The 27511-nt window shown below is 43.2% G+C and overlaps 1 protein-coding gene across 2 annotated transcripts in view; it reads right to left on the bottom strand.

Moving 5' to 3' along the window:
• Window positions 1-27511, bottom strand: part of LOC138622251 (netrin receptor UNC5D-like) — a 163987-nt gene that overhangs the window by 62628 nt on the left and 73848 nt on the right. For both annotated transcript variants that reach the window (XM_069700903.1, XM_069700904.1), the window contains exon 2: window positions 7549-7755. In XM_069700903.1, coding sequence (XP_069557004.1) covers window positions 7549-7755 — 207 coding nt within the window. The remainder of the gene's footprint in view (window positions 1-7548; window positions 7756-27511) is intronic.

Below are 27511 nucleotides of genomic sequence, written 5' to 3'. Positions count from 1 at the left end.
AAGAAAAATGCGGTTTTTCATAGATTATGGAAATGATTGCCGTTTCTATCATTTATTTCTATAGTTATTGTGCAACCAACGATAGTAGTTAAAGTATAATAACTGAGAAACATGACGTAGTTGTCGCGGCACTTTCAATATCTCCACACTTTGTCTCTAAACGCCACACAGTCTGCAGATTTGTTGTGCCTTATTATATTCATGTCAATAAACTGTGAATCATTCAGCTGTTATTTCCCCACTCTGAGAAACTCCTCTCCTCCTTTTTAGTGAGCCGTTTTTCAAAATGACACTCTGATTGCCACATCTGTACGAGAGCAGTAATGAGACTGTCTGAGAAGTTTGATATCTGTCACCTCAGCTCACCGTCTTCTCGTCTGGTGTAGCTCTCACCTCATTATTTCATGATTCTTTATTATCCTATCGAAAACCTCTTAGTGACATCTCAGAAGAGTCTTTTTAAATTTTTTTTTTTAATAATGGCCGCATAATAATTCGTGTTTTTAAAGGGAAAGTTTCACATTTTGGGAAATATGCTTTTTTGCCTTCATACTGATAGTTATATTTGAAGGTTGATAAAACTCTCATGGTAAGCTCAGGCGGCTAACTTAGCTTAGCATTAAGACTTGAAAAGGGGGTAAATAGCCTGGCTCTGTCCAGTAGTAGCAAAATACACCTACAAGCATCTCTAAAGCTGCGGGAGAATGTTTTGACCCGGATGTGTATTATACCCATCAGAGCATTCGAGTATAATGTGTCAGTGTCACGTTTTGCCTCGCCGAGGCGTGAAAACTACACGCAAAGAAGGAGGGAATGTGTCGAAGCGCAGAGTCATAAAGTCCACCAGGAATCTGGCGTCAACATGGATTTCTTTGAAGTAACGCAAGTTACATACATGCATGTAGCAAATTTAACTTGAATCTAGAATCAGTAATTTAACTAATTTATGTAAAACGTCCTTTTTATGCAAACCATAATCTTTTCCCAACCTACCCATGTGATTTTTTTTGTTTCTTACTTTTGTTTTTGTACTCTGAGGCGAAGCAAAGCATGACACTAACACGGTACCCTCTAGTGGACTGACGGGTGTATTACATGCTTTGGCTTGATACAAGGCTGTGGATTTTGCGATTAATTGTGTTTTTGAATGTCTGAAGAAGGGCAAATAGTTAGTGTTTAGTGTAAAACACATACGCTAGCATGTGGCTGCTCAAGTCGTGAGCTGTCTGTGGAGTGGAGTTTTCCCCGATCAGCATTTTACTCTGTGACATTGTATATATCATTCATTTCCATAAAAAAAACATTTTTACATTTGGTTCTTCTTGGCAAAGAAAGCGAATAAGCACATTTCCCCAAATATGTGAGAATGTTTGGTCGTGTGCAAATTTCCGTCTCCCTTCATGCATCACTGAATCCGACATGAACTCATTGCACATTGCCCTCCTGCTGTTAATGTCATCAGATGCATTACAATTTTCCAAGTGAAACTCTTCCCATCCTCACAGTTTAATCCAGACAATAAAACATAAAAAGAAAAACAACACCTCACTCAAAAACCAAAAAAAACCCCGACCTAATAAACAAAAGCATCTAAATGATCTGATTAGATGTCCAACTTTTAGTGTCAGCGTTTATCTCCCACACTTCCTTATTGATAGATGAACTATATTTCAGGTTGACAGCAACTCATTGCCCAGTTAATGGCTGGAACAGCACAACAGTGTCATTATTCGTAATAACTGCATAATGATAATAAATGGATGTTCATTAGAGGTTCTACAACCCACACTATGTCACACAGGGATACATGACAACAACGTCTGGTTCATATCTGCATGTGACGAGAAATTATACTGTCAACCCTTTAAGGTCACGGTTTCTGTTCTAACTGAATAGATTACAATAAAACTAGATCTCTCGTTTCCTTTTCAAACTGCTTACCTCCACGCTGAGAACAATAGATCTCGATTCCAGCAGGAAATACATGAACCACATTTCAAGAAAAGACAATTCCTCCCTCCACCTGACACTGCTGTATTTGTTGCTGTCTCAGAGAAGTGGTAGGAGTTAAGTTACAGGCACAGCGGCTTCCTGCCCTAAATAGACGTGGTCTGTCCAAAAGCCAGCCGGCAAGTGCACAAAGGTTGTCTTTGTAGTGAAATAAAAACATATCAGCAGAATCTGTAGAGCTTAAACTTCTTATGTATATTATGGTTGCTGATGTTATTTTAAATGAAGTCCTCCTTCTTTCAGCCTGTCTTTTATTGAACAGCATTTCAGGACCTTAAGATTTAGAAACTAAATAAAAAAAAAATTAAAAAAAGGAAAGAAGTCTTCATGTCGTCAGTGTTTTTAGTATCAATTTTTAAGAAGTTCGAAGACAAAACCCGCTCGCACTTGCTCAGTCATGGAAAATTGAGCAGTGAGGATTAGCTCAGAGAAAATGACTTCCAGGTATGAAATATTTAGACATTACACGGTGTTAAAAATATCTTTTTTACTCTGCGAACCATCTCGCAGATTGAGAAACACAATATGATTTATGAACTGGAGTTGAAACAGACTCCACATTGTGCCTTGTGTTTATGACAACAGCACTTATATCGTATCGTGTAATGAATGTTTTCTTCTTTATGTTGCGACATTTTCCCTGTCTGCTGCTCTTGTCTCCTGGAAACCAAATCTTAGCTGAGACTGAAAAACAGCACAACACATCTCTCCCTGCCTGAGTTAGCCGCCTGTGGACAGACAACGGTCTCTGTCCTCTGCTTTAACCCCCCCCCGGACAAACAGTGTCAGGGCATGTGTTGTCGAGTCTGTCCACATTTAATTCACAGCTTACCGCTTTAATAGCTACTGCCCCCCTGCTCGCTGCTGAACCCAGGGGCCGTTCTGTCGCCCGAGTCGGACCATAACAGCTTGTACTGAGATTTAGCTGTTCAACTGCCTCCTACAGATGAAGCTGGACGGACGGCCAGAAGTGTCTCAGCGGAGGCAAGAAGGTTCATTCTCTCGACATGAACGCACGTCGGCGTTACAAGTAAATCTGTGGTCAGCTTCAAAGAAATCCTCCGCTTCCACCGACCTCTGAATACTAAAAGCGTGCCCGAGCAGCACGAGTCACACGTCACCATGCAAGCGGGACTTCAACAGAACACAGAGTTCTGATGTGCATGAATTTCAGCTCGGATATCTTTGTCCGAGTGCGAGTACAAAAAAAATTAGACGGTAGGAAGGCTGCTGCACTCACACGGCGACTGACGCACAGAGATCAGAGGACGTTAACGCGAGCGACCTGCAAGGGGCCTGCGAAGAAACAGGTGCTAAAATATTCGATACATAACAGAAATACAATCATTTCAGCTGCACTGAAACAGCAGGGCCATTAAAAACCCTCCAATTTCACACAGGGTCCAGCCACATAATAGGGTTTGACCTAGATATGCAATTCTTGTGGGAGAGGCGGGAGGTCCCAATTGAAGGGACAACACTGGATTTTACAGTACAAATCTCATTTTATGACGCTTTCTTTGACATATTTCAAACGAGTTTGGCCACACAGGAGTTGCGTGCTTTGCAGTAGGTATTAAGGGAACATCTGTGGAATTGTGGAGACAGAAAATACAGGAATAAAAACATGCCCATGCTGGTGAATTTAAACTGTTGCGAAACAAAATGTGTGTGTTGATTATCAATTTGTTATTGTTCACATAAAAGAAGCTGATTTAGCTGGTTTGGGTGAAGCTCAGCTCTGTACATTTTTTTTTTTTTTTTTTACTAAACATGAGAAGCTCTCCGACACTTTTATTTTGTCAAAGTAAAAAAAAAAGTTTGAAGACCCTTTGCCATAAACAAGATTAAAAAAAACATGCTATTGAGCTGCTAAACGTAATGATGAAGCATTTCGTTTTTTTTTTTTAACTAGCAGCAATAATGGTTTTGCATTTTGTTAGCAAATTGTCCTCTTCTGAAAAAGGTGCTTAAAAAGTAGAATTAGAAAAGTCATTATTTTTCAACATTACAAAACTTTTAACACACTTTCAATAAAAGGTATTGGAAAACCATCAAGTGACGGCCAACATCGCTACTCGCTATTATTTTTTGTCCATTTTAGTTTCAAAACCAATTACAATTTAACAGAACAAAAGATACAAACATGTAATGGAGTGATGTCTAGTGTCATCATCATTTTACATCCCCCGCTCATTTCAATGACCGAATCGACAAATGTGGAGCCTCTAAAAACGATGCCATGTTTGAAAGGACATCTTCACTGTGCACAAATCACGTGTTTAAAAAAAAGAAAGATAGTTCCAATGTTCGAAGCACTCTGCTGCTGGAGGCTGTTGGAGCGTGCAGTCACATCCAAGTGTGGGCAGTCGAAGATGGCCAGGTCTAGTGTTCTTAAAAATCTCCTGCTATTGGCATTCATTTGGGAACATTTTGTTCTCCGCTTATTTTTCCTTCCGCGACATCGTCCAATTAAGTATCTGTAAGAGCTTCGAGGTTGTAACTCACGCCAGGGGGCCACTGCTTCGTGATTATTCGGTAGTTTCTCGTCGTGTATACTGAAACACTAAACATTACAAGGTGGTCCCAGCTCCCCTCCCTTTTGTGTTCCTCTCTCTCTTCAGGTGTTTCTTTTCCGTTATGAGCAGATTGCCCCGGCCACTATATCCTATTTCAGGGATGTTGGATGGAGAAGCAGCTTTCCGATTAGTGACTTTCGTTTGTGTCTTTTTATTTATTCTGAGAAAAGAGAGAGTTTCCAGGTTTTTATTTGGTTGTTTAGCTCCTCTGTCCTGGATAATGTAGCTGGTGAAGCTCTGGGTTGAGACTCCCTTTCATCATTTTGATATTTTTGGCCGGCCTCCAGTCTCCCGTATTTCTGTTAAATTTTTGATAGTGTTTGCAAATAACATCACATTTTTCTTACTGGTTTTCAGGTATAGTGTCTTCTTTATATGTTGGTGGTCCAAAGGTTGAGCCTAATGTTTTGCTGCCGTTTCCAAAGTTATTGAACTGTTCTCGACAAGCAACTCATTCAAATGATGCTTAAAACAATGCCTCTAAATCAGGGGTGTCAAACTCATTTTAGTTAAGGGGCCACATACTGCCCATTTTGATCTCAAGTGGGCCAGACCAGTAAAATCATAGCATAATAACGCATACATGACGACAATATTTCTCTATGTTCAAATCATTGGTGAAGGTTTTTGGATGATAAACCCTATTTAAAGGTCTTTCTACAATAAACCAGAAACATAAAGACCAAAAACACAGTCATCAGCCCACTGTTTATCTGCCTGGGCTCTCGTCTGCAGATTCCCTAGCAGCGAGCGCTGCTGCCTCCGGAGCAGACGTCGCATCTACGCTGTTTTTGAAGCAATTACTGGATTGATTAAAAAAATTACAAAATGTTTGTACTCATAAACCTCCATATTCTCATAGAAATGCAATTTATGTCTTTCTGTAATTTTCACATTTAGCAAAGTCATCCGGCGGGCCGAGCTGGACCCCCTGGCGGGCCGCATGTTTGACACCCCTGCTCTAACTAAAAAAAAAAAAAAAAAAATACTGCTGTTGATAGGAGGAGGCAGTTTTCTATACCAGTCCTTCTTTTCTTTTTTTTTTTTTCTGCCTTCGTTGAGTTTAACTGCAGCACGAGCTGTCAATCTACAGGACGTGTAACGCTGATAAACAGGAAACAGCATTTTGAATAGCATGCAGAAAACTTACTGAGTTTCTACAGTAGAACAAAATGAAAAAAAACCTATGTATTTATGTCTGTGCAGCTCCTACTTTTTGTTGTTGTTTTTGTTTGCAAAGGTCAAGGTTACAATAGACTAATAAAAAAATACTTCAATTCCAGCGGCATCCTGTTACATCTTCCAACAGCTCGTAGTTAGGCGGACACATCCTGACACGGAGCTTTCTACTTTATGAGATGCTCTCCTTTTTAAGTCCCCCCCACCATCCCCTCCCCTTTTTTTTTTTGTGTGTGTGTCTGCCTGCCCCGCTGGAAACAGATCTGAATGGTGATAAGCAGCCAGATGGGAGCAGAGCTATGAATCCCGACCAGAGGCCGTAAAAATTTAAAGGTCCATTGTTAACTCTGGGAGGAGATACTGCTTGGTGCCGTGTGCTAAGTGGCATCAACGCCGCTTCACTAATAGAAGGCAAAAGCAGCCTCATAAATATTTCGCCTTCATCCCGACCTGACAAACAAACACATGAATAAATAAAGACGGGCAGCCGATATCTTTATGATTATCCCTGCACAAATGGATTACACAATAACCTTATTACAAATTATGCCGGAGAATCATCCAATTTAATTCCAATACAAACACATAATGTGGTAAAAAAAAAAAAAAGAAAAGAAAGAACAATTTGGGTTTTTTTGTATTATTGCTGTTCAATTCGCTGTATAAACACGAGGGAACCTGCGAGATGCTCGGTACCCACGGTGAGATGATGCAACAAAAAAACAGACGCGAGTAAAAAAAAAAAAAAAAAAAAAAAGAAGGAAAAAAAGAAGGAAAAAAAAAGAAAAGAAAAGGCAAATTTTTCTTTGTGGTTTGAATGGATTCATTTTTAAGTTAAAACAACAACAACTGTGTTTCAGCAAGTTGCATCAGTAAAAGACACCATTCAGAGTTCAAAGTCTAATCCGAAAATTGAAGAAGTTGGTGCCTTTCGTGGTCTAACCGTTGTCGTTTCGGTTCAGATCAGATGTGACACACAGTACGCACCGCAGAGGTGAGGCAAGTATATTTACAGGGTTGGATGTAGCTGTGGGCTTTGTCACGAAGAACCGTGAGCAAAGTAAAATCCTAAAACTTCAGTCCTGGCTGTCAAGAGATGTAACCAAAAATGACAGGGAGATGCTCGGCAGGAAGGAATTCATACTTGGAAGTGGTTCTGTATATTTGTCTGTGTAAATGTTGCATAAAGGTCTCCGTACGTGAAATTGAACTGTTTTGACTACTGAAGCCATAATTTCAGCTGTTATTTTATGAACAGTCGTGGTTTTGAATACGACGCGCAGCGATGTCCGTTGAAGGTCGTTGTTTCGAATCTCGCGAGAACGCGCTGCCGAGACGAGAGCTGGCTCGCACGAAGGCACTGCCGTACCGCGTTCAAGGTCAAATCGGTGACCTCTGAAGTTGAAGCCGGTGGTCGGATGTTTTCTGAAACATCTCCAAGAACTCAAAAACCTCTTTTCATGACAAGCAGCCAACGAGGTATTTTGTTTGACATGTAACGTGCCTTTACTTCATGCTGGCGCTTGGGCGCTATTTCGCGCCACGGTTGATAGCTTCCGTGGCGTCGTGCCAGATGTACCGAGCGTTCTTAAGACGTGAATCTATTGTTGCGTTTTATTTACGTATTATTACAGCGTTTTTTAAAAATTTTATTACCCTGTTTTAATTTGTTGTTTTATGCGATCATTGTGTTGCCGAGACAATTCCCTTGTTGTTTTGTTTTAATGGCTCGTCTTACGCGGAGCACTTTGTAACTGCGGTTCAGGAGCGTTCGCCGTACCTGTCCCGAGGTCGGTGTGCTCCCGGGACATGTGCTGGCTCTGGTGGACCCACTCGCCGTTGCACTTGAAGAAGATCTGCAGCGCGGGCCGGGCCTGACACCGCAGCTTGATGGGGTTACTCTTGACGATGTAGGCGTCAACGGGCTCCTCCAGGAAGTGGGGCAGGGTCCCGGACTGGCCATGCTGCAGGGCTTCACCGCGGGGACCTGGGGAAGAAAAAGAATACATCATCAGACTCAAAACGGAATGACTGAACAAAAAAAAAAAAAAGGGATCGGAGGAGTTCATTATTGATTCACGACAGCGAGGCGGCCGATTCAAACCATCCGATATTTATTCTCTGCCAGCGACTCCCCCTCCCCCTGCCCCTCCCCCTCCCACACACACACACCTTCCTCCTCTTCCTCCTCTTCCTCGCCAACTAGCAGCTGTTAACATATTATTTTGGCAATAACAAAACAACACAACGGCACCCCCCCCCCCCGAAGTCCGTCGTCTGCAGCAACTCGCACCGAGTTCACCGAGGAACGAATCCTCCTGGGCTTCACAGCGTTTGCCGTTTTGCAAAAAAATCTGCAAAATATTTATGGAAAAAAAAAAAAAAGAAAGAAAAAAAAAAAAGAAACGTCATCTTTGTTTAGTTTTTTTTTTTAAATAATTTAAGTGTTTTATTTTTCTGAAGGGGCGGAGGCGTTCGACTCCTCTGGGAAACGGTCGGAGTTATCTCAACCGCACTGTTGCCTCAATTTATGTTCTATGTCCTCTCTCTCCCTCTCTCTGTACGGTAACAAATAGCAACAGCAGCAGAACTACAGCTTTGTTAGAAAGGGAGAAATCCCAATTTTATGGGAGTTTCCAAGGCGGGGACAATTCCCCGGAGACCCGGCCCGGCCGAGCTGCTGCGGGGGACAGGAGCGGAAACTTGTAGCAGTTGTTATTGCAATGCAATCCTGCCGGAGCACGGAGCGCGATTTCACGACCGAATGCGCCATCGAGAGGTGAGACCCGACGTGATAATCAGTTGGTAAAAATGTCAAACAAATAGACAAGTCGTTGAAAGAGCAAAAAAAGAGTTTCCAGGCGACAAGATTTAGACAAGTCGAAATTTGGGGAATAAATATGTCATTTCACAGCAGATTTCTGGAGTTCAATAAAACAGAGTTGGATGTTTTTAGTTTCAAAGTTAGACCGCAGCTCGTGTTTAAAGACACTCTTTGACGGAGTAATAATCTGTTGTTTATTCGCCGGGTGTTGAGCAGCACGAGTCAGCACTTCCCCCGGTGTTTGCTGTGCAGCTTTGTTGCCGTATTAGTATTTCCCAGCACGCTTTTGTTATTGCTTCGGAACTTTTAAGAATAAAACAACCAAATGATGGGCAGAAATGATATATTTACTTGTGTTAAAAACACGCCCTGTTGGAACATTTCAATGTAATTATACACAAAATGGAGCCATGATTAAACACCGCAATATATAACTATCACAGTCGCATTCAGTAATCGATTAGCTTGTTGCTTGTAACACGAGCTAAGTATTCACGCAGCGCCAGTTGAAATCACACTGCGTATATTTGTTAAATATGAATTTGCGATCGTCAATTCTGTCTAAAACTTTTCTAGCGTGATGACACCTGAACTCCATAAGTGTCAAATAAGACGTTTTTTTTTTTTTTTTTTTTTTAAAGAGTTGACCATTAACGCCGCGAAAGAGTTAAAACAATAAAACATTTCAAGGCGATAGCGCAATTTTACTCTTCATGGGATTCACATTTTAACTCCCACTGGAGCTCAGGTTCGACTCCTGAAAACGGTCGAAAGATCAACTCCTGGGAGAGAGTTGCTTTCACTGCACTCGATGGTGTCGCCGCGTGCGCACTCAAAAAGTCGAGTCGGTTTGAACTCGCCGAGAGTTTATTCCATTCGCTTCACGTTTTGTTCAGGCAGATCTACAGCCGTCCCATCACACGCTTTCCTGCGTCTCGCCGACGAGGCGCCGGCGACGCCTACGACAGGCATCACTTCCTGCTTCCTCAGCCCCTTCGGAGGTGCGCTCCAGTCGGCGCACGTTTCCCTACTTCTGAGGCCCGCAAGTGTAATCACACTCCGACTAATCCCCTAGTTTGCTGGAACCTCTTTCATGCAAGTGTGAAGGGTTTAGGGAGGCAAACCGTCTCGCACCCTCCCTTCCCCACCCCCCCCCAAAAAACTCCCCGCTGCACACTGCATGTTTCCTCCACAGTGATGGCTGTACCTGTGAAAACCCCATCAGGATTAGAGAACCCACTCCCCCGCCCCCTTTTTTTTTTCTCTCTCCAGCTAATCTCATCCTCATACCTTTTCCTGCCGGATGTCTCCCGATTGAGGGAAACGGATAAAAAAAAAGAAAAAAAAAAAAGAAGAAGCCTGTGTGATTCCATGGCTGTGAAAAATCACAGCGTTCCTCTCCCCTCCGTGCGACAGGTTCACGTTCTCCTCCTCGTTCCCGGAGCCGAGGCTGAACAAAGAGACATGCTTTTAATTTCAAAATGACTAGCCGCAGGCAAGCTTTTCTTGTACAGAAATGCTCCAATTTGTTTAGCGCACCGAGCGTCGACATGGTGCGTTTGTGTTTGGATGGATGCGAGAAAAATGAATAAATAAAATAAAATAATAATAAAAAAACAAAAAAACAGACGTGAGTGCGGATCCAGACAATGATAGATGGGAACAAGAATACCCAAACACATCGCTGTCAAACAAAGCCACAGCCCTCCAAGTAATGACTCATTATGGTAATAAATCAGGTATTATACTAATGCTCGCCGACATGACAGTTTAATGCAATGGAAACTAATACCTGCAATATCAACATCAACATTAGGGAGGTTTTAGTGAAGAATTACAGGCTTTATTTCAGAGTTAGCTGTCAAAATTTCCAGGAAACTCAGGTGTTTTAACCTCGCTGTGACATTTGGCTCGAAAGGGAAACACAAGCACTTAACCTTCTCTGGGAACCGCGTAACGTTGTCTGTACACTCGAAATGGCTTAATACATTAACTTTTTGAACCCTCGGCTGTTTTCAGGGTGATTTCACTACCTTCACTTTTTAAGGGTCTTTATTGGGGCGAACCATTCGTGTTATATCTTGTTTAGTTTTTTTCAGGACAGTCTAGGCTATCTAAATCTTTCCTCATGTTATTTGATAACACTTGGAGATTTTGTTTACATATTAGCCTCAACATCAAGGGGAAAAAAAGTATTTCGTCTTATGAAATCGTTATGTTTTTATACGTATCTCACCATTAAATATCGTCAGCGGAGATATCTTTTTATAATCTGGTTCGATATCTGAACCATGTTTGTGGGACACTCGATGACTCGGCAATTTGAAACAATATGTGCTTAGTGGAGTGACTCCTGGTGGCCGAGGGGCCCAAACCAGGGACTCACCCTCAGGGCATACGCCCCTGTGGTAGGTTCTAATAACTCAGCTGTAGTGTAGGTCCACATATACATTAGATTTTTTTTTTGTATTTTTTCTTACAAAGTGGGATGTAATGTCAAGCCCTACGTTGGAGACAAACAAAACGGATGCTTTGTCATCCAGAGAAACGAGCGGCATCATCAGAAAGGCCGAGTTATGCTGTTTATGTTGATATACAGCACATCGTGAAGCAATCGGGACTTTGGGAATTATTCAGTTAAGAGTAGGATATCCGTTACGTCTCTCTGCGCTATTCGTACGAGTGTTTTTGAACGCACTCTGCGCTCATCGGGTTGCGAGGGTTAATGAATGCAACACGGCCGAGGACTCCACTTCAGGATGCGTCCTCTGGCGCAGCTCCTACATGGAAATAAGATGTGGCTCAAATGAAGTTGCTGCAGAGTGTGGTGGTGTTGACGGTGCTGTGTTGTTGTTGTTTTTGTTTTTTTCAAAAAAAAAAAAATCCCTCATTTGCATCCCGTGGCCGGTGCAGGGCCGTTATTGGTCGGTCTGCAGCGCTCCCAGGACAGGCCGCGGGACCAATATCTCCCCTCAATATGCTTCGCTGCTCTCGTTCGGCGGACCGCTGTGCCCGGCCGCTTCGCAGTTTTTCACGGTGATCTACTACAAACGCTTCGTCTTGGCAATAACACATAAGGGGTCACAGATACAGCGAGCCCACTCCGAGAGGAAAACAAGTTATCACTGCCAAGAGGGCTGAGTGATGGCTCTATCAGACGCCCTCACTATTTCTTCTTCTTCTTCTTCTTCTTCTTCTTCTTCTTCTTCTTCTTCTTCTTCTTCTTCTTCTTCTTCTTCTTCTTTCTCTGCCTCCCTGTCTGGAATGCAAACTTTTGTACAGGAAACACACACGGTCTGCTGGTACCGCATTAGCTGTGACGCACCTTTTAACAGAGCCGGCAAACGGTTTAATTTCCTCAAGTACAGCAAAACGCTCGAAACTCCTTGCATGCAAAATTAAAAGCAGCGGGTACGTGTGGTCTCTTATGTCAGCTCGATGTATTCAAAGCTTTTTAGTAAAAATCCAAAAAGACATGGTGGGGTGGGTGGGGGGCGGGGGGGCGGGCTGGGAAAGAGCGTCGAGCTGACTGGAGATATTCGGGAAAGCCTTCGGGTGGTGGAACAGAGCTGTTTCGCGAAGACAAAGATGGCTGCTGCTGCTGCTGCACCGGCACATTCGCAGTGATTTGGGAGAGACGAAAGCCAGCAGCCAGGTTGATGTTTGCCAGATTCTCCTCCGCTGCAACCTCGACTCCTGGCAGACACACCAGCAGGCCCGTTTCCATCTCGAAGCACCAGCTGATGCTGCGGTTGGATAAGGGACTCCTTGACACAGATTGTAGAGGCTCAGGGTACTTGAACAAACACAGGAGTCCAATTCCAAGTTATACAAGCAGCAGTTCCAAACTTCAAATCTGATTGGTCGACTGCACGCCACATCGGCATGACATCACAACGCGCTCGTCGCTAGAAAATGTCACTCCGCCGTCATGTTTTTGAAAGGCTGAACTTCAACACAGTTGGGTCGAAGCATTCACGTTCAACATAATAATGACTTCTTACCCCGTAATTCCCTCCGTATGGAAAACCTGTTCAATCACCTTAATTGCAATACTGCTGTTATTTTATTTACTTTTATATGTATAGAGTGTACATATTTTATACTTTCTCAGCGCTATTTTTTATTCTGTATTTTTAACCTGCCGTGGCAAATCAGTTTCCGTCGGTCGTTCTGTCTGGTGAATTTTGGAAATGTCTACATCTCGTTTGGGGATTTTACAATGCTCTATTGGGTTTTTCGGATCACATCAGCTTCTGGTGAGTGGCGCTAATATGTCAAAAATACAAGCATCCATGGATTTCTTTATTGAGCGTACATGTTAGTTACAGCTCGCAGAGCACTTTTGTGTTTCTGTGTGTGTGTGTGTGTGTATTTATTCCGTTTGAGAAATCCCACAATCTCTAGAAACCGTTCAAATGGGCTAGAAATCTCTGTTGCTAGGCCGTTACTAAGGGTCGGCCTACTTCCTGGAGCGGTAAACATCGCATACGTTACGTAAGCTTCTACTGATGTGACTGATTGTTCTCCGGGTTATTAGTCACACCCCATGTATTTCCATGGAAACGGAGATCTTTTGGGAGCGAATTGCCCCACAATATGAATACATTTTGATTACATGTTTTATTTAGTTGGTAACTTGTTGCAAAGTCGCAATATTACACAAGAGGACGTCATCAATTGGCACGACAGTGCTGCAGTCGCTCCCACATGCCCACCAGAGTCCTCGGTGTCTCCGCCATCTGCGTCATCCGACCTCCCCGCCCACCTTCAAACCCGATGCTCATTCAGTTATGACCTCTATAGCATATATGCGAATCTATTTGCAGTCTTCATTTGCCTTCCCTCCTCCACTCGTCTCAGCCTTCCAGTTGGCTCTTCTGGTTTTTTTTTTTCGGCCTGCCTGCTTGATTCTGACCTTTGTCTGAATCTGATTTTATTTTGCCGGTCTGGTCCTCGTCTGTCCTCCGCCTGGCGGTTATCGACCTCGCCTGATCCGAGTAAAGCCTGTTTGACTTTTACCTGTGCGTTTTTGAGTGCTGTCCCCCAAGTCTCAAACGTTACACGAGTATTGACTCAGTTTAATCCAGTGATGCAATAATCCATCTCTCCGGATCATCATCATATCACAAAAAAAAAGGAAAAAGAAAAAAAGAAAAGGGCAATTCTAAGGAAACAGTTGTTGAAAAGAAAAGAAAAGAATTTCTCGGGTAAAAACCAACGGAGATTGTTGTCAATAATTAACGAGCCAACTTTTTTGCGCAGGAACTTTCTCGCTGTCAGTCAGAGAACTGTCAAATCTGCTGACCCAGCAACATGCCACCACCTACGGTAACATGGCAAAATATCTCAAAACCAGCCACACACACGAGATGACACAACCGACATCCTACACACAGAAACGGAGTGGCTCACAAATGGCAAGAGATTCCGCTTCCTGGTGCACAGAGCTGATTGGAGGATCCTCTGAACCACAATTGCCTGCTTTACTCCACTTTACTGTTTCCAAAAAAAGTTGGAATTAAAAAGTTAGAACTAAAAACAGAATGCAATGCAAACCCATATTTAATTGAAAATAGAAAAAAAAAAAAGACAACATATGATATCATATCTTGTATATATCTTCTAAAATGAGCATTTATTTTTCATTAAAACAATACAATTTCTCCGTTTAAACGTTTGATACGTTGTCTTTGGTCTATTTTTTTTTTTTTTAATTCAATACGAGTTTACATGATTTGCTAATTCTGCTTATATTTACATTTTAACAGCGTCCCAACTTTTTGGGGAAACTTGGTCACCTCTCGAACACACAAACCACTTGTGACCTTCTAAGCGCACAAGATCAATTTGATGTCTTATTGACAATTTGTATAACACAGTTTGTCATTCATTACTATTAATCCTTTGATCCCTTGGATTTTGGTAACCTTAAAAAGTGCCCTGTATTCACGTTATATTGATTCAAAAATCACTTCAAATGATGTTACAGAGAGCTGAAACAACTGGTCTGGTATTTCCTTTTTTTTTTACATTCGCATCCAACATGTTTGCTTCAGTCTAAAAGAGAAGTTTTGGATATAAATTGACTTGCATCTTCAGTTTCTGCACCCACAACCTCACCACTCTCTACACTTTGAAGGTTTTTAATGCCGGTTTACGCCCTTTCGTCCCTTCAGTGCCTGACGTTTCTCCTGCTTCACGCAGCCTCGCGATGCTCAGTGAAGCTGATTGAATTCGATTGCTTTCCATCACCGTGTGCGCCGTGTGTGATCTCTAAATTTCTCTAAAATCTCCCGCATGACCGCAATGCGCAACAACAACAACAACAAAAAAAAAGGAGACTAGGTGTTTGTCTGCGTGAGCGTTCGCGTGAAACAAAAGGGAGAAAAAAACAGAGCGGATATATGGTTTTAATAAAATGCAGCATCGCCTCAATGTGTTATCCGATAATCAACAGCTGAAAGCCGAAAAACATTTTAGAGTGCATCTCAATTTCTGAAATATTCTCATATGAGTGACTGACCCTCCTTTAATATCCTACAAATGCTGCAGTTCAAACGTAATAAGGCTGAAAAATGACATTACCTCTCCACTTTTATTTCCGTCAACCTGTAAAAAAACAAAAAAATAAATAGTGCTAAAACAAACTGGAGAGGAAGCATATCAAAAGTTCGCTTTGCAGAATCCAGTTTTAATAAGTTGGAAGGCAGCTGCTTGGTCGTGACTTCACAAACAAATCCACCAATTAATCCTCAGTTTGTTAATTAAGAGTCAGTGTCATAATCATTTGTTAATTATAACACCGCGCTGACGACTCGGTAGCAGGTTGGAGAAATAAGGTGCACAGTTTGTCGAGATAAATTTGGAGATTTTCCAGCGACGTTGTCTTTTCTGTAAACACCGACTTCCGCAGGCTAATGTGTGCGTGTGTGTAAACACATGAATAAAGACACACACTGGCACCGGTCAGCGCTGCATTCATTATACATGCCCAGAGCGAGGCGTCTTCTTAGGCAGTATTGATGCAAAATTCGGTGCAGCAGATGGACGGTCTAAGTCGGAGGATCAGAGGTGAAGCTAGCAGAGAAGATGGGGGTGGAAGGAGAGTGGTGAAGCAGATGATAGGTGGGTGTTGAAGATAGTGAGAGGCGCTAGGGGAGCATCTGTTGAGATCAACCGAGTGTACGGCAGGAAGGGAGGAGAAGGAGAAGAAGACGAAGAAGAAGACAAAGAAGAAGAAGAAGAAGACAAAGAAGAAGAAGAAGAAGATGAAGAAATTCAGCTTTTTTAAGAAACGCTTATAAAAAGTCCCAAAAAAAAAGACATGCATGTTTTTGGCTCCTCCGGCAAACCGCGGCCGCCGGAGGATCGCAACCTCTGCGATGTAAGCCCCCCCCCCCTCCCCACACACACACACACACACTTCCTGTCTAGCTTGTAGAGAATTTTTTTTGAATGACAGGTACGCCACAGGAGGAAGACAGATAGGCGAAGATGGGGATTCTTGATCTCCCCGACACAAAAAGCAAATGGGGCGTGAAAGGCGGTAACACGTGAAAGGCGGATCATGTTTGGTGTTTTTTTTTTTTTTTTTTTTTTTTTTTTTCAGATGGTAGCCGTGATTTCGAACCGCATCAAAACACGTCAAGAGGTGTCCCGCTGACACGCCGACAGGTAATGAACTGCTTGCGCACGCCGGCTGGATGCTCTTCACAGGATCCGACGCCACTGTCTTGCTTGAAGTGCCGCTGTACGTGACGCCGAACTGAAGGCGGATTAAATCCAAAGTGGTGACCAGGAACTACACAGACCCCCATTATTATTAAAAAAAAAAAAAAAAAAAATAACATTTCCAGCTTCCTCCCTCGCTCTTCCTCCTCTCACAGGCGAGTCTCACAGTGACTTCAGTCAGACTGCGAGAAAACACCCGGAGCTTTTAAATCTACTTTCCAATTTGTGATTTCTTTGAGAGTCACACGAGCAAGTACAAAAAACAGCATGGCCTCAACAGAAAGAGACGCCGGAGCGCTTTGTTCAAGTATTGATGCAAACCACTCATCTGTCTCATCTCAGGACACAACACACACACACACACACACGCACACACACACACACACACACACACACACACACACACACACACACACACACACACACACACACACACACACACACACACAGAAGAACTCCCGGGCAAAGGCAGTTTTCCTAACGCACATGCCAGATGTTGTCCCATCAAACCCAGAAGAAACTCTTTACTTCAATCGACTAGTTCGACTAGAGGGGTGGGGTGGGGGGGGCATCTTTCCTGTGTTCATGCACTGCCCCTTTGAAAACGAACAAAAACAGGGGAAAAAAAAAAAAAAAAAAAAGTCTTAAAATGTGGTTGTCGCTCTCAAAAGCGACGCTCTCACATGGGAGCTGCTCGGTGCTCGACCGAACTCTTATCTGTTGGACAGCAGCTCCCATCAAAGCAGCGGGGTGGCTCGGAGTCTTCTGACACAGATGGCAAGCACTCCTCATCCTTCCACTATCACGTCAAGATTCTTCTCCTGCAGAGTGTCGGTGAGTGACTCAGACCAGGCTTCAACACTGGTGGACTCGAGACGACAACACAGACTGTCGAGGCACAAAAGGCCCGAAAACAAAGTCAAATCTGTGATTTCTTCTGAAGGAGCTTCGTGGTTGCACTGTATTCAGGATGCAGTCGCAGTAGAGCTGCTGCATATTAAACACCTGCTTCCAAGTTTGACTGAAAAAAAAAACCCCACTAGATAATCGAGGGCATAATTTCTACTAAGCTCTCGCTATCACTGCAGTTGATCAAAATATTGATTCGCTCATCTGAGTCGCTTTGTTTCTTCTTCGCACATTTTGTTCCCCGTAGGCTGATTCCTTGGTGGATGTTGGAGCAGAAACAGTACTTTCAGTTAATATTCTTCAAATAAAGCGCCAACTCTCATTAAGTATCAGCTCTCTATCCAGGAGACACCTGACATTTTGCCCTTTGTGTAATCGCCGATAGTATTAAGGCAGCTTTAAATCAGAGAGGAATATAACATGCAACAAAACACCTTACCATTTGGCCACTGGGATTTCTCAGTAAATATGATCTTAAGAGCTGTTAGTGCATTAATGATGCAGCCGTGGTTGTGCAGATTTCATAATGGCAATCACAGTGGCTGATTTTAATATTTGCTAGTTCCATATAAATGTATAAATGTAACCGTCTCTAAAAGGTCTCCTACTTCTAAAACCACCGTCTGTTCACTAAGTTCAAAGCGCCTCCTTTCTAAGTTCTTCTTCTGTGGTCGCCTCCCCTTTTAAATGAGTCTCCTGTGGGAGAGGCGGATATCATGTTTTTTTTTTACTTAATTGAAATGCATCCTATTGTGTTTGTCTGTTTTTAATTGTGTTTGTTCCACAATTATTTCTTTTGCGCCTGTTTCTACACGGTGGTGTTATGGAATCAGATTTGGGTCAAAAGTTCATACTTTTGTTTACTACTTTTTGTTTGAGATTTAACAACTTGCGTTCGGATATTTAGATCCAAATCTAATTCCATATCGTGGTGTCAGGATTTTAAGCACACCGATGTGTTGCTGGTTTAAACGTTTCGGGACATTAAGCTAACTCTGTTGATTTTTTTTTGTTTTGTTTTGTTTTTGTTGCCTCGGGCCAGGAGCAGGCAGCTAACCTCGCGGAGGTTTTATTTTATTTTCATACATCGTAATCGGATGTTTTACCAGAATACTAAACGGGGATCACCTCCGACAGTTTGAAAGCATTAACCTTAACAACCAACACAACGCAGAGGTCCACTAGTGACGTGAACATGCAGGAAATAGACAAATACATGTGAAAAGACATTTGAAGGTGTGCAGTATTAATCATATTCAATTCATTATTGTAAATTTGTCGCTGGGATGCATCGCAAAGCAGGAACTTTGGTATTGTTGTATTTTGTTGTGTTTTGTTCTGACTTATTAATTCCTTCAGATCTATAGTGTTTTTCTAAAAACACCACAGGAATATATTTTTGTTGTCGCAACAAACTACTAGCTGTCTTTTATTTAAGGAAGTAAGTGTGTGTGTGTGTGTGAACATCTACATACACCAGTACGTGTGTGTGTGTGTGTGTGTGCGTGCGCGCGTGCGTGCGAGGTTGTGCGAATGTGTGTCACCTACAAACACCCAGGTGGTCTATGTGTCTTCATCGATGTTGTGACAGCTTGCCAGCCCGGTTTTGGCAGGCGGGAGATAGTGCTTCCCTCAGCTCTCCCAATAATCAAAGAGAAAACATGCTGAAGCAAAAGTGGGTTACCTGGATGTCAAACTGACAAAAAAAAAAAGTCTCCCGTTTCTTTCCCATCAACCACCTCTCTGTAAGATTTTGCTCATACACAGTAATATTAAGAAGGAAAGAAACATATCTGAATAAATGCCACAATCATTTGCATATGCCTTTCATATTCAGTTTGTCAAAGAGCTCACCGGAGGAGTTTTTTTTTTTCCCCCTCCACAAAAGAAACTGAGGAGTGTAAACTAAAAATACGACAAATAAGCTCTGGACTCAGTGTGTCTGTACAGAGTGCAGAGATGATTCCCAGAAAATCTACTCAAACTTGTGACTTGACTTTTCATAACTTATAATGACTGTGCCTCAGTGATGGACAGTACCAATTTATGAAACTCGCTGATTCTCGGTCTTGCTGTGTGACACTGCGGCTTGACTATTTTGTTTGTCTGAAATACTTTCCCTTAACTCCGCTCGCCAAACAATGAACACCTCTGTCCACTAGAAATGACTAAATTGTTTTCTCAATTATGCAATCATTGACACACCTTTTATAATGAGTTTGTGACGATGTCATCAGGAGTGCGCTGTAAAACTCCAACTTGCAAAACAAGCAGAAAAGAAGCTCATCTTTATTCCACAGGCAATTAAATCAGTAAATAATGTTTATGAGTTCAATAAAGCGGGATGGGAAACACCTTGACCTCTAAATATATAATACATAGATACACATATCTATAGATCTATCTATAAATTGGTGTGTTGCTGATAGTTGACATTGCTGTTGTTGTCCTAGCTTGGCATTAATTGCCGCATGAGGGGTCAATAAAGTATTTAATTTGACTGATATGCGATACCTCATCGGAGTCGCCAAAAGGTGGTTGGGGTGGATGGCGGGCGTACCAAACACTTGACTTTCACTCCCTGCTGTTTTTTCTGCCTGTGGTCAGGTTTGAGTAACAAAAACAGTTTTTTTTTTTTTTTTTTTAGGGTTATGGAAAGATTGCAGTTCTGGTTTTACAAATATAGAGGTTAATGCTGAACTCACTCCATATTTCATATGTCGGTCGAACAAAAATGCAACGCCGACGCATTGTCAGAGAATACGTCACCACTGTGTAACATGTTCAATGTATATTTGACGAGCCAAATGTGTTAATTATCAACATATCATCATTACAATAGCAGAAAATAAGGAAACATCATTTCTTGGAGAAATGGTTCCAAGGAAAGCGTCTTCGCTGGTTTCAGACCGACACAGATGTCATTTTCACGATCGCTGCACTAACTTTGTTTAAAATGGAAAGGTACTTGTGCGCCTGTTGGTCTTAAAATGAGGCGCGGTCGGTGCCCGTTGTTGGCGCACACCGGCACGGTGAGGCAGCGGAAAGCGCCGCTGACCTACGACAACAAGGTCTTTAGGAGCGTGCAAAAGACGCAAAATAAAAAGATTCCAACGTGAAAGATGATTATTGTGACCATCTGCTCAGTTCATTTTCCTCTGCAGAAAGGCATTCTTTCCGACTGCCCGTTAATGATGGGAACTTCTAAAGGGAGTGAGAGCTGTTACACCCTAAACACACCTATAATGAGGGCGCTAAACACCCCTCCCCCTCCCCCCGCACCCCCTCGTGTGCCTTACTTTCAAGCTCAGATGATCTGACATTAAACCAGCAACAGTGGCCCAAAGGCACTAGAATTCCTAGACAGCGTGCTACGATCATTAGAAAATAAAGCCCATTGTTTTGATGCTATTTTTGGCCGCACCATTCTCACCGAGTCTTTAAGTTTCCCACCGATAAAGGAGGGAGTTTATGAAAAAAGAAGCTAAATTACGTATTATTATATTCTGTCGAATTTATCGTGCAGCATGAGATCATCAGCTTTTTTTTTTTTTTTTTTTTTAACACCCCCAGAATTCAGAGAACCGTAGTATGAACGCGGCGTCACCGAAACAGTTAACCAGAATTGAAATTTTGAAATTTATAACCTGAAGTGAAATCTGCTTAAATATTAAGAATTAAGACTTTTGAGGGGGGAAACTCAATTTGCCGAACACACCCAAGGACTCCCCTTCGACAGGGTTAAGTTCTTCGACAGGTATTTATTCAGACAGAAACATCACACCTCAAAGGAGAGGTCGAGGCAAACTGCTCACAAAAAAATAAAAATAATTGTATCAGTTTAATTAACGGCATCTCATGATAGCACGTAGATCAAAATCAAAGACTACCGCGGCATCAGGCGAATATCTGGGAGCCCTCCAGACTCTTAGATGATTTGAATATCCTCACAAAAGTTTGTCTGAACCGCAATGGCCAATCGAGTCACTTTTGAGCGATGAGAGATGGAGATATGGAGTGCCTTTTATTAACATGTTGCATGCGGCTCCATTATTACCTCATTTATCAGCGTCGGTTCTCTGCTTCAGCTCCGCAGTCATTTAGATGCCGAGCCTCCGTTGACTGACAATGATAGCGGACAAAAGGAGATAATTGCTTACTTACTCTTCCCCATATAGCCCTTTGATCCATTTTGTCTTTTCTGACAGCGACATAATTAAAAGGCATTGTGTGGCGTATACAATCTCAGCTGCAATCATACCGCCAACCTGACAGCTCGCTCTAATGTGAGTGTACTTTGTAAAAGGGCGGGCTCGATAAATAAGTAAAACCCGAGAAAACAATTCTCTCCCCCTCTTTTTTTTTTTTTTTCGGTCACGTCTTCCAGAGAGCTTGACCACAAATGAGAGTGGGACTTAATAATTGAATGAATTTATGAATAAATTACTGCGGCCGTGTCGCGAGAGAAGCATCAAACTTTATTTTAAGATGTGCCTGTTTTACTATTTTTATTAAATGTTTGCCAGAGGAAAATGAGATTCAATAAAAAAGTTAATATCCGGCGAATGACTAGCCTTCTGTGTTATTATCATTAATCATCTGTCGTTATGTAAAAGGCTGGTAATGGAGGGTGCAATTCTTCAAGCTATTATTTCTTCTTTACTGTCTGTCATTTGTTCTATTTGTTCTAATTCCAGGTTGAATAAGTGGGATTATCAGCACAATGAAGTGGCATATTTTCTGGAAGATTTTTGGATGGTTTCAGCTACCGGACTAATAGTTGTTTACTCAAAGCGGCAGTAAAACAAAATGTCAGCAAAAAGTGCGAGGTTGTCTGTGTACCAGAAATATTAGCTGTACAACTTACATTATTTTAGATTGGTAAATTCCTACTTCACCAAAATCACATCTACTTTAGTGCATTTGGTTTCATATCACCTTAAAAATAAGGAACTCTGTCTCCTACACATCTATACTGTCTCATTTAAAGTGTTTTATTTCAGAATAGGCCCCTTAAAAATGTCTTTGTGCTTAATAAACGGTAATTAATTACGCTACCGCGAGCAATGATCGTGTTGTAACGTCTTAATGTTTGGCCGGTATGTTGATAATATTCAATATATCCGTTTATTGTGTAGTACGGTGGCCCTGAGGGTCAAAACGGCAAAAAACATTTCTCCGGACTAACGTAGCGGAAGCTAAGACTGGAAACAGTATTTCCGGAGGGTCAAGATTTTGCAAGCGGACTAACTTGAATTTCTGTCCAATCACAACCACCAAGTGTTGTCCTACCGTGAATTGTTTGCGAATTGCTTTTCGCGTTTTGTGAATTGTCTTCGTCTTTTTGCCCCTCAGAGCCACAGTAGCGTTGGCACGCTAACATTCGGCAGTTAGTAAACGCAAAGTACGGCTGCAGCTAATAGAAATACTGTCAAATTGTTTTGGTTTAAAAAGAAATATTGGACACACTTTGATCTAAAGTGGTGTTAGATGAATTGAAAAATTCAATAACCTCTTTAGTTATTGCAGTTTATCTTGAGGATGAACATGCCTGCACCAAATATCACGGAAACATATCCACTTGCTGTCAAGATAAAGAAAGAGAAAGTCAATGGATCAACAAAGTCATCAGAAAACACTGTCTGGGTAGCACGAATATAACGTTTGCTTCAAATATAAAAAGAAAAATTCTCCATCGGTTGTTGGGAAATTTCACAAATCTCATGATAGCACGTAGATAAAAATCAAAGACTACCACGGTCGACCTTCTTCTGTATGTTCATACAGGATGTGTCAATCCATCCGGTAGCTGCTCAGATCTAGTTTTTGAGTTTGGGGATCAAAGTAGCAGACCAACAGAAAAATACCACTGAAAGACTTGTCTGCATTACAACACCGAAATGATTCGTTTGAAAGACTCGAGTGTTTACCAGGCGGAGAATGACGGGACGCTGCCGAGTTGCATCATAAGAACTGTGGCAATCAATTATTTTTGGACGATGACGAAAAGTCAGAATATATGTGCTGCTCCGAGTTCATCCCCTTTAATACGGTAACGTTGGTATAGTATATATATTACAAATATAGATCTGAGATTCTTACTTCACCGTCTTATTTCATCTCTTCATCGAACTTCATAGGCACAGATCGCGTCATAAACACTCAACAATTACTTGATGTTGATGATATAAGTTTTTGATTTCAAGAGAAGTTGAAAATTCTCCATTTTTAAATTTTTTTTTTATCTCCATTAGAGATTCTGTTCGTGATGAAGCGAGCGCACGGTGCCACCATCCAACTCGAAGCCTTTAAATCAAGAACACAACTCAAAGTGAATCATGCAGTAAAAAGAATATATTACTTCTCAACCTGGGACACTGATTACAGCACATTATATTCCACAGACTTCTGGTTTCATCGCGGAGATTAAGAGCTATCGGGGATATGGAGTTTCATCTTTAAAGGATTCATGGGAGCCGTGAACATTTTCAAAGGCTTATCTATCATTTGAAAATAGTCCTTTTCTACTATACAGGAAGGTGTTAACTTCTGCCACTATGAGGTCTGAGTCATTCAGCTACATCGCTTTCCTATTTCCCTCGGGAAAATTAAGAAGAGACGCTCCACATGATATCTCTGCTCTCCCCAATAACGACTCATTCTTGATGGTATTACTGAATATGCGGTAAAAAAAAAAAAAAAAAGTTAAAAGACAAAAGGATGGACGGGCGACACCGCGAGAGGATAAGAGCTGGCCATAAGCAGTCGGCGGTCTCTAGGCATTTAAAATTCAGAACAATCAAACAACTGCACAGTGCTTTTCCGTGTTTGCCAGCGTCCTTTGCATACATCAGACGGGAAGGATCTCTTATGGCCCCTGAAAAATTAAAGAAAAGGAGTAACTTTATCCCCCCCCCCCCTCTCACCAAGCACTATCCTCTCACCTCGTCTCTGATTTTTTTTTCTTTCTCCAGGGGCACCAGCGGTTCAAAGCGGTCTGCCCTGCATTCTACGTCCCAGCGGGGGCCCTTCAAACGGCACTTTTAACTGCCCCGGTAATGCAACCCGAGTGGAGGGTGAAAAATGTGATCCAGCCCCCAACACACACACACACACACACACACACACACACACACACACACACACACACACACACACACACACACACACACACACACACACAAAACTCAGCGGTAAGTGGCATTAAATGTGATCAAGGTAACATGAATAATAAACAAGGGAGGGAAAAGAAAAAGAAAAGGTCGTATTCAAATTAGATTGTATAGAAACTGCTGCTGGGCATGTCATCGTGGAGAAACACTGGACCACAAAGAGATATCTAACGAGCTCAACCAGCGGCAGACGGACGTATCTGATTACTGCCGAGCACCAAAAAAAACAAAAACAAAAACAAACATTACCAATGAACAATTTCCCATTTTGCTCCTTAATAACTTAAGAGTCCCGGCACACTGTGCCAAGGACTCCTAATGAATATTTTAGGGAAAAGCAGCAAAAAACCCACAAAGAGTTGAGATCTTTTAAGGCTGAATACCCTCCTCATTTGTCAAGCTTAGATGGACACGGCGAAAAAAGTATGTCAACATAATCTCCTCCGTTCCGTTTTCACGCAAACGACGCTTCACTTCAAACAACCGAGCAAACAAGCGGGCGAGGGGGGGGGGCGAGGAGACGACGCGCTCGGCACCTTGTGGCACATCCTCGCTCTCTCTGCACACGCTGTCCCAGATTCCCACCTTACATAACCTGATTATTTGTGCACTCCACACAAATTCTCAGGGCAAACAAACAAACAAACAACCCCCCTCCCACCTCTCACCCCCTCCGAAAAAAAAAAGAAAAGAAAAGAAAAGGAGGCCACGTTCATTGCTCAGCGTCTCAGGTATGGCGCGGGGCGACTTCGCTGAGCAGGACCGCGTGTTGCGGTGATTTGCAATCTCAGCATAACAATGTGGGGGGACAATTCCAGAAAAGAGAATGCTGAGTAACAGAAATACTGAAGCAGCCATAATGAGTAAGGTCTTGCCGTCAGCGCTGCCACAGACAGAAGGCAGTTTCTCCGCCCCCCCCCCCCACCCCCCTCACCCGCCCCTTCTGGACTTTAACCAACAGGTTAAAACAACCACTATAAACTCGGCCCTGCGACAACCGCCGGAGGCAGGAACCACTCTATTGCCAGCCTGCAGCTTGAACCCCTTCAGTCAAAATCCACTACTCTCTCTCTCTCCTCTCTCTCTCTCTCTCTCTCTCTCGCTCGCTCTCCATCATGTGCGTAAACATCTCGTCCGTACGTCTGCTGCGTTGCCTTTGGGCGAAGCTAAAAGGCACAAAGCTCGCAAGTTGCTCTGATATTCAGCTCGGAGCTCCGTAATAAGAGGAGCCAGGGTTGAAGTGTACTGGACAACTCCCTCGTGTGTGTGTGTGTGTGTGTGTGTGTGTGTGTGTGTGTGTGCGCGTGCGTGCGTGCGTGCAGGCGTGTGCGCGCGCTCTTCCCCCTAAATAAATCAATGAGCGATGCTGGAATAATCTCATATAAGCTTACAAATCCTGGCAGATCACAGATAAGGCCTAATGCGGAAATTGTGAAACAAATAATTTGTAAATGAGGGCTGCCGTGATGCAGCCAAGGCGCTGACGTCATCGTTTTTGCGCTTCCACGCCGCGGCGAACGGTTCAGGAAGTGTTTTAATTTGCAGAGGGGATGGATGGGAAACGGTTTCAGCGGATCTGTAAGCGACTTTGATTGAATGTGGCAACGGTTGTTCTGCATGAAAATAGAAGCGCTGCTCAAAAATTGATATCGTTTTGGATCCATCTGACCGGGAAGCCGGAGAGCAGCGGTGGCATACAGAGCAACGGGGGAGTCACGGGGAGGTCAAGGTGAGGCTGCCACTTAATCTTAAAAACATGAGAGGGGGGGGGTCCGCCGTGTGTCGACCCCGTGCGCCTCCCGCTTATGCGGCGTGCCGAGCGAGCGCGCGCGCATAATGCGCAGACCGGCAGGAGGGGTGAAGAATAACCGTGACCTGGTTCGTTGAGCCGCCCGGCGTACGTCGCCGTCCGTCGGAAGCAAAAGTCAGCAGAAGTCCTCCCGCTTGTTTCGAACACGTTTCCCCCCCACCGTTAATGAATGTATTCACCAAATACCCGGGATCAGGGCTTTAATCCCGAACATCGACTGATCCCGCAACGCGATGTGAGCGGGGCTAAATGTCAAAACGGTGATAATGCCGACATTTTCGAAATGGGATTCGCGCTCAGAATTGGGTTTTAATTAGAGATTACTCGGTGGCGTTTGCGCGGCCGGGCGGCCGGGGTCACGACGGACGAGACGCGGAGTGACGCGTAACGCGGGGGGGGAAAAAAAGCCCGGCGTTGGCCGGCGGGCTCAATATCAATTTCCCCCTTCGCCATACATAAACATCAGACCGCGGCTTAATCCTCGTGCTTTATTCGAATCTATCGAAGCTACTCAAACGCGCATTCTTCACCCCCCCCCCCACCCCGCCGTTTGATATGACGGCAATTGCAGTATTCATTAGATAAAAACCTCTTTAGCTCAATCAATAGTCTTTGAGCCCGAAAGGGATCTCTGCAAATATCCGAGTCAGAATCCATTGGATACGAAGGATCTAATGGCACAATGTTTGTGACTTCTCCAACCCGGTTCGATAGAAATCGATAGAGCAGCCCCCCCCCCCCCCTCCACCTCCCTCCCTCCTCCAGTGGATTTAGCTGCTTGTTAGTGGGACTGAAACAGCTGTCTTGCCCCGTGTCTTGTGATGTTCTTACCCTCCTCCACCTTCTCCCCCCCCCCCCCCCACCCACCAGTCTATTCTGTCCAGTGTTTCAGCATCTTTGTGGGATCTTATCAGCGCGGCGCGCTCAAGTGAGTGAACACAGACCCCCACATCCACTTAGGCTTTTCAATCTCGCGGTGACACGGTCAAATCAGCAGAGTGCACAAGATTAAAATCGATGGCCGGCCTGTTGACTGCTTGACGCGCCGTTCCCCCTTCCAGACCATTTCCTCGGCCGGGCCATCTATCACTCACAAACCCAAACAGGGCTCTTCTTTTATTTAAAAAAATAAAAAAATAAAAAAATTTGTCTCCTTCTTCTCCCGCCTGAACATGAATGAACAATTCACGGCGCTCGCCGTCGCAGAGGTTATAATATCTGTATACCGAGCCATTCTTTCGCTGATGGCGGCGGAGGGATGACAAACAGAGGTGACATAGCAACACGGGCGGCG

This window comes from Brachyistius frenatus, unplaced genomic scaffold, assembly GCF_029030835.1.
Source record: "Brachyistius frenatus isolate BFR_SWC_R1_liver_20210118 unplaced genomic scaffold, ASM2903083v1 Contig_35, whole genome shotgun sequence".
Taxonomy (NCBI): domain Eukaryota; kingdom Metazoa; phylum Chordata; class Actinopteri; family Embiotocidae; genus Brachyistius; species Brachyistius frenatus.
The sequence above is the reverse complement of the archived record's forward strand: the minus strand, read 5'-3'. Positions and strand labels throughout refer to the sequence as shown.